This window comes from Acipenser ruthenus, chromosome 8, assembly GCF_902713425.1.
Source record: "Acipenser ruthenus chromosome 8, fAciRut3.2 maternal haplotype, whole genome shotgun sequence".
NCBI classification, from domain to species: domain Eukaryota; kingdom Metazoa; phylum Chordata; class Actinopteri; order Acipenseriformes; family Acipenseridae; genus Acipenser; species Acipenser ruthenus.
The window spans coordinates 36,043,878-36,060,264 of record NC_081196.1 but is presented as its reverse complement, the minus strand read 5'-3'; the positions used below and the strand labels follow the sequence as shown (position 1 = coordinate 36,060,264).

At 36.6% G+C, this 16,387-nt stretch overlaps 1 protein-coding gene across 10 annotated transcripts in view; it reads left to right on the top strand.

The window, feature by feature from the left end:
• LOC117407249 (dystrophin-like) overlaps positions 1 to 16,387 on the top strand; it is an 809,654-nt gene that overhangs the window by 371,237 nt on the left and 422,030 nt on the right. For all 10 annotated transcript variants that reach the window (XM_059028873.1, XM_059028880.1, XM_059028876.1 and 7 more), the window contains 3 exons: positions 953 to 1,105; positions 2,038 to 2,220; positions 8,498 to 8,692. In XM_059028873.1, coding sequence (XP_058884856.1) covers positions 953 to 1,105; positions 2,038 to 2,220; positions 8,498 to 8,692 — 531 coding nt within the window. The remainder of the gene's footprint in view (positions 1 to 952; positions 1,106 to 2,037; positions 2,221 to 8,497; positions 8,693 to 16,387) is intronic.

Below are 16,387 nucleotides of genomic sequence, written 5' to 3'. Positions count from 1 at the left end.
GTATTATATTCCAGTGATTGAAAAGAAAGATTTAAACCAGAGAAGAATATCTGATATCTGCTTTACGAGAGAAAAACTGACAGATTTACAGACACAACTGTCCCCATCTCTCACACAACTGTCCCATGTTAGGAGGAAAAATTTAAAGCCCCTGTAACTTATACCGATATTTTTACAGTGTTCATGTATTCTGGCATTAATTATATTATTCACATTGCCTTACCTTATATTTATCTCTCTGTATTGTAGAGTGGCGACTATAATAGCCTTGAGCCTGATTAAATCTTTCTGCATCAGAAATTGCCTGTTTCTGTTTTCTTACTTTTAAAACCACTGTAGCTAATGCATTAGTCATTATTAATCTGGTTAAAACTCAGTGCTGGCAGCAGGAGCCTGTTTCTGATTGATGGCATCTGCATTGTTTCTCGGTTCTACGTCATGAATGGTTGGAGGATAATGGGAGATAGTGTGGAGTAATTACAGTGTTGAACCTGGAGCCCAGCGATCCAGGCCTGCCTGCAGAGGCAAGTTATCTTTAAAGCTGGGTGCAAGTAAACTATTGTAGATCCCCACTACTAACAAGACGAGACACCCCAGCCAGATTCTCCTGCAAAAAATAATTAATAAAGGACAACAAATAAAGAGAACTGTGAAGGCCAGACAAATTACAGAGTTCTACCTTATCAGCATGTTGTGCCAAAATGTAACTCAAGAAGCTGACAAAAGTCAGAATTACTGCAGATTCTTTAAAGGACCTTCCAAACAACAGAACATGCTAATAGTTGCTTCCCTGAAGTCTGTAGAAACACATGACAGGTGTTAAGAAATTGCCTCACACCGCTACATTGGTAATATTCTTTTGGACCACACAGCTGTAATGCATCTTGTCTCAGAGGAGTTTTTTTTTTTTTTTTTTTTTTTTTTTTTAACAATTGTTGCAAACTTTGCACAGGACCTGAGATCTCTGAGGAAGAAAAAGGCTCTGCCAATATCACCCCAGTGGTACCAGTACAGGCGGCAGACTGACAACCTACTGCAGTGGCTTGATGACATTGAGAAAAAGGTAGCCAGTCTACCAGACCCCAGAGATGAACAAAAGATAAAGGTAATGCAGCTTTGTAATCAAGCAGGTACTGAAGAAAAATAAGTTGTCTATTGTGTATACTGTAGTTCTTTTGAAGAGTTAACATGTTTGGTTAAAATGGCTGCAAGGGAATATGATAGTAGTTCGATTTGTAATGTTTATATTAAGAAATCTGTAATAACTTGTTTAAACTGGTATCAAAAAGACACCTGTGACGGATCACCTTTTTTTTTTTTTTTTTTTTTTACTAAGCTGTTTATTAAATTATGTACTGCCTAAAGGAAAAGTTGAGTTGTTTTGACATTGTGTATCTTTGTTACAGATGAACAAATGAGCTTTCAGTAGAACAGAAGACCCCTTTGTCATGTTAGGACCTTCATCTGATCCCAAACATCTCTTGTCATTTTCATAGTCACACCACTGTAGATTTATGCACATATTTGTCAATGTCACCTTTTTTTTAATACATTTCACTGCCTCATTTTTTGCTTAATTTGATCTAAAAAGCTCTATTCTAAAACTATAAAAACAGAGCTTGACTGGCCACGTTAAAGTGGCAAGATAGGGGCCCTTAGACGACAGTCTTACTCTTTGATTTTTGACAGCATAAACCCAATACCCACATCCCTCTAAAAAAAAGTATTTCATTGCACATCAAAGGAAAGCCCTAAAGCTTAAAATGCAGAAGCTCCCTTTCAGTTCTAATTGAGTTCTACATTAGAACCGATGAGATGACAAGTCTGCTACAAGGCAGACAGGACATTAAATTCTTTCTGTGTATATGGAATAAACCTGTTTTAATTGTAACATTTGCTGCATAAATAAAGCGGAGAGTGCCTCCTGAAAGGCTTTTTTTTTTTTTAAATAATTATTTATTTGTTTGATTTCTCAGTTTTGCGCTTTGGTCTATTCAGCTAACTGCCTTGGGGCCCTGTATTGGTTTTGCTCACTAGGAGATTGATGCTGAACTGGAGGAGAAGAGAGAAGACCTGAATGCAGTCAACAGGCAGGCTCAAAGCTTGTCAAGGGATGGGGCTGCAAAGGCAGTGGAGCCGAGCTTGATCCAGCTCAACAAACGCTGGCAAGAAATAGAGAGCAAATTTGCTCAGTTCCGACGACTGAACTTTTCACAAATTGTGAGTTACCCCACCCGCTCGCAAACGGCACTGTTTGCAACTGCTACTAACCAAATGCCACTAACAGAGTGTGTGAGGTGAAAAAAAAGAAAACTAACACTCTGGTTTATTCCAGGGAGTGAACATAAAAGTATGCAAGTCACAACAGACTTCATTGTCAAACGGAACGCAGGAACAATAAGGATGACAGATTTGAACTTTTTGCTAGGAATAAATATTGGTTTATGTTGCCTCATCAATTTTCCATTTACATCATACATGCTGTGACACATGTTTTTATTATTTATTACCTCCCCCCCCCCTCTCCCTGGTGTGAAAGCTCATATTCTAGCCTCCCAGGAGACTGTAGATTTGTAAATTAAAATGGCACAGTAACAAATATTTACAAACCTGACACATGTCATTAGAAATGTATCAAACAAGCGTTTCATCTTATTAAACCATGTTTCAGCAGATTAAACACCAGTGCCTACAACATTCCTACATTAGATTCATTAAATCACTTCCAAACATATTAGATTCTGAATTGAATTAATACAAATTGACTGCCAAGTTTATTTACGCATACGTCTTTTTAAACATAACAGAATGGGCAAGAGACTTTCTTTTGTTAGAAAAAAAAAACATGGGATTTATTTATACAGAGATGCAATACAAATGTCACCTAAAATGGATTACAAGGCTAGAAGATATATTCTGAAATTGTACACTTTTGGCATTGAGCTCTAAAGAGTTATTGGTGTAATAAAGTGTTTATGTTACTACTCTGTTAGAAAAAATTATATCAAGTCCAAACAGTTGTAGGACTCTGCAGCCCAGTATCTAAGAAGTTCACTTGGCAAGGCTGCTACAGTATGTGGTGTCCACTGTATAATACATCAAAGTGAGCTGAGAGCTAAAATGATTGATCAGCATCTTTCTTTCTCTTACTTTTTTGTTTCTCTCTTTTAGACTTCACCCCCCTTGTCTTTCCTATGACTCACAATTTTAATCACATGTCTTGTTTACAAATTGCAAATATACTGCATTAACAGAGTTTTCTAACTTTTCCTGACAAAAAACAAAGAAACACATGCAAGTGTTGCATTGGTAGTTAAAGCCCCTGCATTGGTAAATACCACCTGATTGACAAGACAATATCAAAACATTAATAAATTGCAATTCTGAGATGTAGCTGTAATGCATGCATTTGGAAAGATAACTGTTCTACATTATCTGTGACACACGTTGTTTTTTACTGTCAGTGGGAAAACTGGCATAATATCCAAGGAATTAATTCATTATTTATTTATACATTTATTTATTAATACATGGCAAAAGCTTGTAATGTCCTGTGATCATTTTTACTATCAGTTATTAGACTTACTATGAGATAGACATGTAGCAAGTCGGCAAATGGTCAGGCAGGTAAAAGCATTAGTCATGCAAATTATTTGTAGATTGCAGTGCTATTGCACACTTGTATTGCTAACAATTAAACAAACAGAATAATTAAACAAAAGACAGATGGTCTTCAGGCTTTAAGACTGGGAAGACACTTTGGAGTGGCTGGAATGGAGGGAGACAGAAAACCATTTACATTCAGGGATTTTTTTTTGCCTTATTCCTGCTAAACTAAATCAAAATATAATAACAGTGTGACAGGGGACACCTAACACTGCCACAGGACAAGAAGACAAGCCGCTATTTGGCTTAATTATCTACCCCTGTTGGACAAGACATTAATAGTAGGTTGCTTGCTGGTTGTGCAATAACGATTAATTTGACTTTTTAAAGCTTACTGCTGTGTTAAACTGAGATTTAGGGTGAAAATGAAAGAAAGGCCAAGCACTGCAAATACGACTTGAACCCGTAATTGTTTTTAATATGTACTGCTTTGGCGTCAGTGTTCATTCCAATTAAGCAAAAAAAGTAAGAATATATTTATATTACTCTTGCATTGGTTAACCTCTGTGGTCTTCATTAGACAGTAGAAATATTTTATCTGGGGTAATGAGAAACCAAGAATTAAAAAATAATACAATAACGTGAAGTGTTCATGTTGTTATTGCTTAAATAATCACAAGGGCACATCTCCACAGCAGATAATGTAATGTCTCTTTTTAATGTATTTGTTTAAATTAACACAAGAGGAACACCATTCTGACAGTGTTCTTTGTCTTTAAAAACTAGCAAGAAGGATACAACTAATATTTTTAGCAACTTAATCATGCAATCCTGCTTCACTGTTGAATCACATTTAAATACGTTTGAGAGGCTGACCTTAATGCATACTGACACAAAACAAAGATTGACATTGGGAAGAATTTAAAACTATCCTGGATAGCATCTTCTTTTAGAAACATTTTAGCATGCGGTCACTCCCTCGAGAGGAAGCATGTGTAACAGTAATTTGTATTGTGACACACTTTTGTTATTAACACGGCTGCCCCATGCTGGGGTAATGGGTAATAAGATACAAGCTCAATAACTACTGTACACGATGAAACAGATCTCTTTGAACAGCGTTTAAGATACTCATGAGGTAGCTTCTGTCAATTACACTTTTTTTGTCACTTCAATGCAAAGACATGCACACTAACTTCAAGTAATGACTGGAGACAGACATAGAGGGTAGGAGACACTTCTTTATGTAGAAAGGGAAAACACTCACAATATAATATGGTTCTTCTTCCAGGTCAGCATTAACCATAACATAACGATTGCAACAGCTCCTCCAATCCGCACTTGCCCCATCGTTTCCCTTCCGGGTCGATGATTTAGTGTACTATAGCTCTGCCCCCTTTCTAGATGGCCGACTTCCCCCTAACCCTGGGAATGAATTGTCTGGCCATCCAGTCAGTCCAGGGCACTTTGTTCCCTTTAGACAGCGCCCTCACAGGTCGGGAGGGAGATTTATCACCAAGAATCATTCTGTCTCTGTCACAGTTACCTAGCCATGTTGTAGATGCAGTATCATTGGGAACCTTTAAGACCCGACAACATTTTGGGATCAATCGGCTACTAGGTACCGGACAGCACTGATGGGCCAAATGGCATCCTCTTGTTCGTAAATGTATAATTTCTAGCTTACAGTAAAAAAAAAAAAAAAAAACATCAAGAAAAATGATAATAATAACATGCATACTAATTTTCTCTCCAGTCTTGGTAATCCCTGGTGTCTCCCCCTCTAATTCAGTCATAAACCCAAGTGGTGCACCATGTTTACTGAATGTGCCCAGCAAAAAGAAGGAATGGACATGTGAATATTTAATATTTATAGCTGCCTGAAGTGTAACTTTTAAGTCAGAAGAATGTTAGATATTGCGTAGCATTGCCCATGCATAGAAAACATTACTATTTCCATAAATAAACCCTATCAGTATGGTGCCGTATAAATCATTAACCACTTTACAGGAAGATATTTCAATTGCATCAAGTTTTTGACCATTCATCTTTGCTTGAAACTTAACATAAAATATACCAACCGTGCAATAATGAAGGATTTCTATCTCTTCACAGTGTTGTAACAGAAGGTTGTGTTTTCAGCACTGATCTTTGAAATATAGACACATGTGTCCTCACTCAAGGGACAAGGATTTTCAGAGACTCACCTGCTGTTCTATTTAAAACTCTGACAGAGCCTTGATAATAATAGAATTATGATACAGTTTTAATATTTAGAATACTGAGCAAGTAAAGTAGTGTGAACAAAAGCAAGAGACTGCAGTTTTTAAGGATTATGTCAGTGTTGCCAACAAAAACGTTATTTAATCATTTCTCAGACACACTATTGACAGTTACAAGCCACGTATTGGAAAAGAAACACAATTTTAATGAATTGACCACCATAAGTGAAACCTGTGTGTATTCTTTTTCAAGCCCATTCTTGTTGAGAAGAAGCACTTCTGGGTAGTACAAAATATTCCCAATAAAGCTGTGATATACATGCAAATCAGTTATATTTCAAAACAAAGCTTTGACAATAAACACAGCATCCCATTTAATATGGAGGCAAAATGAAAAAGAAGGTAGCTGATAGAGCAAGGCAGGGACAACAATGTGGGTCCAAATTTTTGAGACCAACATTAGTGCCAGTCTTAATTTGCCACATTTTTGTCCAAAGGAAGCAAATACTGTATTGACTAAAATATTGAGGTTTTAGCAATACAGTAAAAATGAGCATAAGCTCTATATATCATAACAAATATTTTATGGTTTGCTATGAGTTAGCCTTCCTTTTTAAACAAGATATACAGAAAATGTAATTAGAACCTCTAACTGTGTAATGTTATTGGGTTTTTCTCTCACAGCAATAAGAGAAGGAAATACATGTTGGTCCCTTCACCATGCAGGCATTGTGTTTTGTTTTTTTTTACCTAGAATTAATTCTTGTAAAGGGACTGCTATAAACTTAGTGAGAAATGACTGCAAGATAAATTGCCCTTGTAGCTCTGAAAGAGCAATATTAGAATATAGAGGGGATGCTAATTATCTGAAGCTGCAGCATTAAAGAAAGTGTAAGGTAAAATGGATGTGAAGGTCAGACTGACCAAGGTTATTGATTTATCAGAGCACATAATGGCATTTCTAAATGGATTTCTTTTAAGAAGTAAAAACATAAAATTATGGACAATTACTGTAATTGTCTGGTTTAGTGAAAATGGTTAATGTACTTAATAAACACATGTTATTTCCTCCAAAATTATACCTTTATAGTACATCTGAGACAATCATTCAGAAATATCCCTCTTGTTGGGTACATTATGTTTGTTTTGAGTGACAGCCCAGTAGTGAGGACCATTTAGCGTAGCGTAAATACTCAATTAATATACCAAAATTAAAAAGGTCAACTTTAAAACAGTTATAATCCACAGCATTCCTTACAGTTATGCTGATGAAAAAAACGTAACTTAAACATAAATTTATATTTATTACTTTAGTCATTTAGCAGATGTTTTTATCCAAAGTGACTTACACTTGGGGGTGAACTGTGCATCACAACTGCTGCTCATTTGTGATGTTGCTTCCCTGTGGCACATGTTTTTTTTGGTGGTGGGGGGGGATTTCGAAATTGCCTAGTTGCTTTTCTCCAGTTATCAAAACCTACCGAGATGAAGGCTTGTTCGTTGAAAATGTAAACATATTCTGCTTCTCTCACAAAGAACAGAATTTACAAATAACTTTATTTTTCCCTTCATTAAAGACTTGACCCAGTTTTATGTTTTAATCCATTGCTCTTGAAAATGTCTTTTTACCCATGGTAGCATGTTCAGTACTTGTTTTTTAATTCTAACATTTCAGAAACATTAGCGCTAGTGCATGGAAGAGACTGACCTGGTTCAGTGGAGTCATTAGCTTTTTGCCGAGATTCACAAGTTATCTACGTATCCATATCTTTGGATAACATTTAAATTAAAATAAAACTAAAATAAATAACTTAGTTAAGGAAACTTTAACCTAACTTTAAAATGAATTAGATCGCTAAAGCTATGCTGTAGCCTACTCCCCACGTATGTTTCTTCACAGGGTAATGTTTTTCATTTGAAATAATTGCATGAAAACACTACCCATGCTTTTGGGTGCCTTCATAGTAGTTTATGGTATTGCTGTGTTCATGCCCCTTTGCCCCCTCTAACTCGGCACTTATGGTCAGGACTCTGATACCATAATTGATTCCAAATATGTGGCATCGTTTTGCGTAAATTCACACACTTTACTTTTTTTTTTATAAATGGTAGGCCAATATCCCCACACTTGCTTGAGGCACCACCTCTTGTGAATTATGGGTCTTACCCAATGGAGAAGATACCCCAATCCCCCCCCCCCCCCCCCCCCCCCCCCCCCACACACACACACATGACCTTGATGTATCCTCAGTATATAATTATCCTTTTTATTTTCACCTTGAAAATAAAAACTGCTAAGATACATTTAACCAATCACCCATCTATCTATCTATCTATCTATCTATCTATCTATATATCTATATATCTATGTGTCATGTATTGTTTATCATGTTCTCATTGTGTGCAATACTTTATGCATCAATATATCATTTTTTTAGGCCCACCGTATACTTTGTTGTCATGCCCCTTAAAATTAAATAAACAGTTGTGAGAAGTTATTATAATGTATGGCACATGCACAATAGTGAGAACAATCGTTTTCGCCTGGTGAGTATTATCACTGGACCATTGTTACCATGCATGGAATATTAACCATTTGATTTTAGTCCAAACCCATCTAAGCTGTTGATTTTGAAAGAAAACCAACTCTTGTTATATATCTACGACAGCAAACGGTTTATGGAGAGACGACAGTTGTGACGACTGAAGGGGTGACTGTGGAGACCTCTCATGTACCTTCTGCATACCTAGCAGAGATACGCTGCCTGCTCCACTCCATAGCCGAGGTGGAATTTCTCCTCAACTCCCCTGAATACTGGGCTGGAAACTTCCACAACTTCTCAAATCAAGAAGATTGTCTGAAGGTAAGGGCAAACGGATTCCAAAGAAGAGTTACAATATGTGATTAGTGAAGTGTTGCTTCAAAATCCTCTCATAGGGGTTCAGTTATTGATCATCTGTCCTTAAATTTCCCAGGCTTTGATTACATATTGGTGAATCGATGCATCAAATTAGAACCCAGTTTGAAGTCTCCTGTTGCCGGTTTGCATTAAAACCTTGAGTGTTAGTGCGCTTCTTTTAGTGCTAGTACGGTAGATTAGCATGTTGCTAGGATACACACTTTAGGCCTCTACATTCGCGTTGGACAAGCCAAATCAGAAGTAGACCTATTCTATTCACGTTTTCTTGATTTAAAAATTAAGGTCAATACCTTCTTTTGTTTCAAAGCATGTTGTGTTTTGTTTAGTACAATAGTTAAATTAGACAGGATTTGTGAGATTAATTCAAATGTTTTGGACATAAAATGTTAACAGTAGTGAACAACCACAGTTCAGATAGAAATCACTTCTGTTAAAATATAGTATTTTTTATTATGTTAAAGGGACATCAGATGCAGATGCACGCATATTCTTTTCAGTTGTTGAACTCAAGTCCTTTTGTATTTCTTTTTTATAATCGGAAGTGTTCTAATTTGAATAGAAGTTGTGCATTTTTGTTTAACTATCATGTACAACAGTGTTTTTAGTTATTGGATCTTCTGTTAAAAAAACCCTGTTTGTTCTTTATTTTGAAAAATAAAACATCAATGCATCGATAATTGTTGATAAATGTGTATACGATAATCGAATATAAAATTAGGGTGCCGATTGCACCACCACACATTATTTTCATCAAATGTGCAATATACATACAGCATGCATACCATACTGGTGCATGCTTTAGAAACAAAAATCATTGCAATCTTTTTATCATGATTAACTGGCTGGTAAAGGACAAAATATACCATTTATATTAATGTATGACTAAACAACCAAAGCTTCCCTTTCTATTAAGATATAAAATGCATTTGCATGGATTCTCTATGCTATAGGTCAGACTCAGTCCCATTATCTGGCTGCAATCAGATCTTGTAAGGCTGACCTACAGCATTGAAAGTAACTGTTTTCACACCTCAACATGTCTGTGCCCTGCCCAAACCTGTGCTAGCCAAAACACACTTGGCCACAAGACATATGTTATGCTCCCACTGCATCAGGGGCTGTATACTAACCTACTGCAACTCGTGGAACTATGTGTGCTCTCATAGGACACAATAACCCTTTATTTTTGTAAATGTATTTGTACTTGGAAATGTAGCCAGCTGGGCTGAGAAAGTAGTTTGTCAGTCTGGTTAAACTTCCTTTTTTTTTTACCTTTGAGTCTGTTATTTACATTCCCCTCTGGGCTGAACTGACCTGGAATCACCTGATTTGACAGCTGCACTGATTTTGTGTCAAGAGAGTCCAGGTGGTCTTTTAGCCTGGTCCCCAGTGTACATCAGCATTCATCACAAAACCTGGGCTGGCAGAGGCCCTGAAGAGAATAAGTGCAGACATTGACATCCTCTCACGCTGATAGAAGGTTCCGCAGGTCAAGGTTGAACTGACTTTATTTATTGCACAGAAGGATAAACAAAGGGTCTCACTGTGCTGTCTGGCCTGTTATAACCAAACAGCTACATGTGTATACAATGAAAAACAAAAGTAACTTTTTAGCTTCCGCCTTCTTCAGACAGCATGGTAGAAATAGCTAGGCATACTGATGTTGTGTTTAAGTTTGAAAAGTTGCTCAGTGACTTTCTGTACAGATGAATGTTCTAAGAACACTGTGACAGACAATTGGTGTTCCAATCCTAAAAAGGATGCATCATCTTCCAGTTTCACTAAATAGGCTATCGTTTTAGCTTTTGTTTTCTGCAGGTTTATTGGAAAACCAGTAGAGATGCAGTTGACAGTACTTTCCTATTTTACTGTCATGTCTCCGTACATATCAAGTTATTTTGGCTTGCAGGCAGAGCATCCACAGTGCCTGGCTAATTAAAACATTTCATTTTCTTCATTTTTGAATAAAATAGGCTAATCTCTGCATTATGAGCATTGCAATGACAGATTATATAGTCTTTAATTAATGCAGATCACAAAACGATTTTCTCCTATTACATAGTAAAATATGATTTGCCATTCCATATTTTATGTAAGCTGTGCATGATTAAAGGATTTAGTTGTGTAATAGTTGCTTTTCTATAGACATTTCACACATACTTTTGAGCCTTGTTTATATTACTTTACATTGTAAGAACTAGAATGGTCAGAAGAAGCTGTGACCCAGAAAACTGATAGTCAGCAACTGAAGGGTCGTCTATTAGTCTACCCTTACACTGAACACCCATGCTGCCCTGGCTTGATTTACATCCACAACTAATCACTTGTTCTCCCACATATATCTGATATGATTATAGCTGACACCTACTTTAATGGTATTGATCACTGTGGTTACAAGTAAGTATTGCCGTTGGTTTAATTTAGCTGAACTGTTAAATTGTCATGAGATGCGGTAGCGGGCACAATTCCATCTCCTCTCAAAATAAATCTCTGGCAACAGGCAAATGGGCCTTGTACGTTCATGGGCTCTGGGAGAGGGGGATGTGTTCTAGCTTCTAATGAATATTTATTTCCTCGTAAAATCATTCATCATTGTCGTTATCCAGCAGTAATAATAGGAAAACTGTGCATAAATCGTACAGCCACAGAACTGTAACGCAGTAAGCTACTCGTATTATCTTGTGCAGAATATTAAAATGGTGTAGCAATAATTTGACGATAATAATGATCAGTATCTATCTATGTATCTCTGATGTCTGAGCCAACATTTTATTTGCTGCTTGTTTTTATTTGTATGTATGCAAATTAGGCATGATACAACAAGCTAAATCGATTAAATCACAGTTCTCCTGGTTTGCATTGTTTCAGTAAGGGTTTGATTTGCTGCATTAGCATACAGTATGTGAACCCTTCTATTGTTTTTATTATGTTGTTGCACTGTATACATTTAAGAAAGAAGAAACTACTGTGGTTTGTATATTTGAAAAGCATTTTCTGAACTTACTACAATATAGTTTTAGACAGCTGTAAAATATGTAAATGAATAATAAAATAAAATATTCTATAAATTAGTATAATGATTGCTCAAGGTTATAGCCAGCTGGACTTCAATATAGGTGTGACTGAAACTCTTATGAAATTGATCAGCTTGTGGAAAGGCGAAGTACATTAAAATAATCATCCAAACGATGTGGCACGTTAAGAGACGACCGCTTTCACTGTGGCACCGTAGAGCCTGGTGATGTAGTTAGCCATTGGTAGTGTGCAGCAGCAGGTGTGGTGTAATGATAATGAAGGAAAGCAGCAGGAACAAAAGAGGCAGAGGTGGAGGAAGCGCATTACATTTATAGTCTATGAATCAAACCACTGCTGATCCACATACAGGGGAAGCTCACAATTCCCATTCAGTAGCAATAGCAGAAGCAACCAGACAGCCATCATCAGTTAAGACGAACAACATACAACTCTCTGCAGATAACACAAGAGACATGCATCTACACTGCTTAAGGATGGATATTTACAGAACGCATGTGTGTGCTATCTGCCAACATAGTCCTAAAACACTGGAGAATACAGAACATACTGGTATTACAGCACAAAGTACACAGCCCAACTGTGACAGTGAGGCCATCCATCTCATTATACTGTATTCTGTTGCTCTTGGTTGATCTGTGTTGTTGGTGCTGTCCTCTCAAACTGACATGACACAGCACATTCCGCTCGCCCATGTAAACACAGTTTCATAACAGTGTACCTCATACACTTCAATTTTTGTAGGTGACAATATCATTGTGTCATACATCTGTTGCATCGGTGTCCTGTTCTTAAAGTGCTCCCATTCCCCCTATCCATGTTACTAGGAATGTTAATGCTGCCTCATCACCCCTTCCTCCCTTGCAAAAGACTCTATTATGCCATTGAACATCTGCAATTCCATACAACAGAAAGTTATGCTAGGACATAGATTCATATTACAGCACTATTGGTAGTCCTTCTGTCATGCACCGGTGTCTCACGATTTACCATACATATACACTTCCCATGCTGCCCTGCATGCAGTTCCCCAGCACAAAAAGTAAAACTGGCTATATCTGTAAACTTGATTAAACACGTCACAGGTGTATATGTGTTAAACACTGACACACAGCACTTTGATTTACTGAGCCCTGGTACAAGACTGTGAAGTAGACATCCCCCCACCCCACACACACACACACCACACACACACACACACACACACACACACACACACACTGAAAATAAAGCACAGAACCTAAAGAAAACCTTTTGAAAATTAATACATCAGCAGCAAAATCTGAATCGGACAAAAACTTATTATTTTTCAACAAAACATATTCTAATGTTATTTTAAGATGACTGAACAAGACAGTAATCAGTCAAGTAACAGTATATCCAAACATTTTAATAAATCAATCGTGTAGCAAGATGAATCGATTTGATTAATAACTCGATTTAGTTAATACTGAAACATATGAATAGCTTCAAATTAGTCACAAAACGTATTAAAACATATTAATCATAGGCATTAATTGGATTTTTAAATTAATGTTATCAAGTACAAGAGTTAGTACGAAAACGTTTCTATAAAAAAAAACCACATGTGCATGTCAAAACCTAGCCCACAGTACAGATGCATCCGTTACAACTCATAAGTGAAAACATCTTTCTATGAACACACTTAACAAAATAATATCCCCAAAGAATGTGTTTTTTTTTTTTTAAATACCACATTTTGACCATCTTTTAGTAATATTCAAAGTTGATGGAATTTTGTGAGGCAGGAAGACTCCGACACGTTCAGCTTGTTCGATGAGGAACTGTGGCAATGTGCCCGGCCCCTGTGTGTATTTTTGTGTTTTATGTTGTATGTTGCGTGTGTTAATGTTAGTGTATTGTAGTTGGTACACGGGATATAATGTGGGTAATGAGCACGAGTGTGTAAAATGTATAATTGTATTTAGGCACAGGGATTGCACTTCACTTCACGTGCATTTAAAGTATTTAATATGTGAGCACGGGGTTGCACAGAATTAGTTCACATGCTGGGATTCAAGTGAATAATTAATTAGTAATTGAATCCCGGCACAACAGTATATATAGATGCACTTTTCACTCACTCGGGGTTGTGTGTTCAGTGAGTGGAGAACGGGTGTGGAGAAGGAGGGTGTGGAAAAGTAAACTAAAATAAACTAAAATAATAATTGTTAGTGTTTAGACTCACCGTGTTTGTTTGCCTGTTCATCCACTGTTTGTTTAGTGTTAATCAGTTTTGTTTGTCTATTTATTTTGGCCTCAAGTGCCGTGTCCTGTTTTCTGTTTAAACCTTTTATTTTACAATAAAACACTGAGCACTGATTCTTTCTGGCCTGACGTCATCCCTGCAGCTAGCCTGTCACAGGAACATAAACAGGTTTTAGCCTTTTGGCTGACTGCGATTTGGGGATGCTGTTTGTGCACTGTGGAGATTTAGTTTTAGACAAAAAGTTCCAAGCAGTAGTTACATCATATATAATAAACTATAACATTAATATTATAAATATATAAAAACATCTTGCTATACAGTAAATCGAGGCTGCGTTTATTGTATTATGCCAGTATTGCATGTTCAGTTGTAATTTATCTATTAGAATATAGTGAATTAGCAGTACAGCTATGGCCAAAAGTTTTGCATCTCCCTATATAATTAAATCATTTTGCTTCACAAAGTCAAATGAAGCCTGTGAAATAATGCTATGTTAACATATTGAATTAGATACCGCTTTGTAGTTTTCCATACTTAACAAAAAACTGTGACATTTAAAAATGTGACATTTTGAAACCCAGCATGCCTTAAATATTACTATTATGGCGTTCGGTAGACTTTTGCAATATTGTTCTGTAGTTTCTTTGATTACATGATGTCAATAAATAAAACATCTAAATTATTATTTTTTTAATTGTCTCAATCCAAAAAAAAAAAAAAAAGTATGTGATACAAAGGTTGTGGCCATAGCTGAACCATCTCTCGCTCAAAAAAAAAAAAAAAAAAAATATGCAAAAACTTAAAAGTTGATAGTTTTCAAGCGAGGACGTTAATTTTACTATAACCATTAAAATATTTAATATATACAATTTAATACACTTAGCATTTTGGATATTCGCACATGAACAAAAACTAAAATTATGTTAGTATAAAAGTATAATTAAAAAAGTAAAAAAAAGTTTTCACCAGTTTTCGATCCACAGATCTTTGGCGTGCTAGGCAAAGGTGCTAACCTCTACACTACAGGCTCCAGCTGCATGCCCACCCCGTCTTAGCCAAGGACCCAGCGGTGGTTAATGGTTGTTTTTTAGTTTTCACTGGAAAAACTAAAGAAACCAGTTCCATATTCCAGTAGAGGGAGAGCAGAGGAACCACATGAGGGGTATCTTGTGTTTCTAACTCGAACAGAGGGTGAGATACCAGCAATTAAAATGGAAGGGAGGTATCTCACACTGCTGCCCTGGGAAGTGCTGTCTGTCTCGGTGAAACTTATCTCGAGGACTCGGCGGTGGCTGTTCACATTCAGTATTCTCTTTTCACGAGAACCTCACGAAAGAAGATCTCGCTCACGACAAAAGAAATTACATTCTAAATATTTTTTTCGCCAGAGTACTTCTATTTTTGCAGAACAGCTGCTGCTTTTCAGGCAGTTTCAGTGTTTTATTTTTATTTTATTTTTTTAATGAAAAAATGTCCGCTTCACAAACAAGATTTTTTTCTGACGAATGAAGATTAGACCCTCGTGAAAAAGGATATTTTGTTGTGAGGCCAATTCCTTTTTCGAGCGAACATTTAACTGCAAGAACTGTACTGAGCATGCTCAGAACCAACATTTAAAATCCCAATAACTCAGGAACAAATTAATATTTTTTTCACCAAACCAGAAAAAAGGCACTATTCTGGGCCAGTCTCCTTGTATTCTAAAATTGTCAAATAAAAATTCCAAACCGTTTTGGAGCTGGAGACACAACAAAAAAACAGCAAAAAACAGACATTTTGTATTATCTGGATCTCGGAATCTGCATATCCGAGCAGAAGGAAATGGCCCACATACCGCGCCACTATAATATAAACTGCAGGGAGGAGCTGTGTTAGCTAATCTGCTGATGTTGCACTTTCAGCACCACACATCTCAGACACTCTTTGAGATACATACTTTATTATTTCCAGCATCTATAAATACTTTACCAGAATCTTCTAGACCATGCGGCAGGTTAATGCACTATGAGGGCTTACATTTAATAATGTAACAGCGTTTGTTGTAGGACATTCCTTCCGTGATACTCCCCCTGACCATGTATCTGAGCCCCACCATCCACAGAATGCCCTCTGCTCCATCACCTCACTTTATTAACACACTTAGTTGTCGATCCCAGTCTGTTGAAAAGTCAATTACATTTGGAAGTGCTTGAACTCATTTCACATTCAAACCCTGGATGCCCTTATGGTGCTGATGATTATTTGTATTATTTCCAGTTGAGTTGTACTCAGGAATACATAAATGCAGTAATATTATTAAGGGCACATATCCGTTTTCTTCAAAAAATTATTAATAAATGCATACATATGTAAACCCTTTTCAAGGATTATTTCAA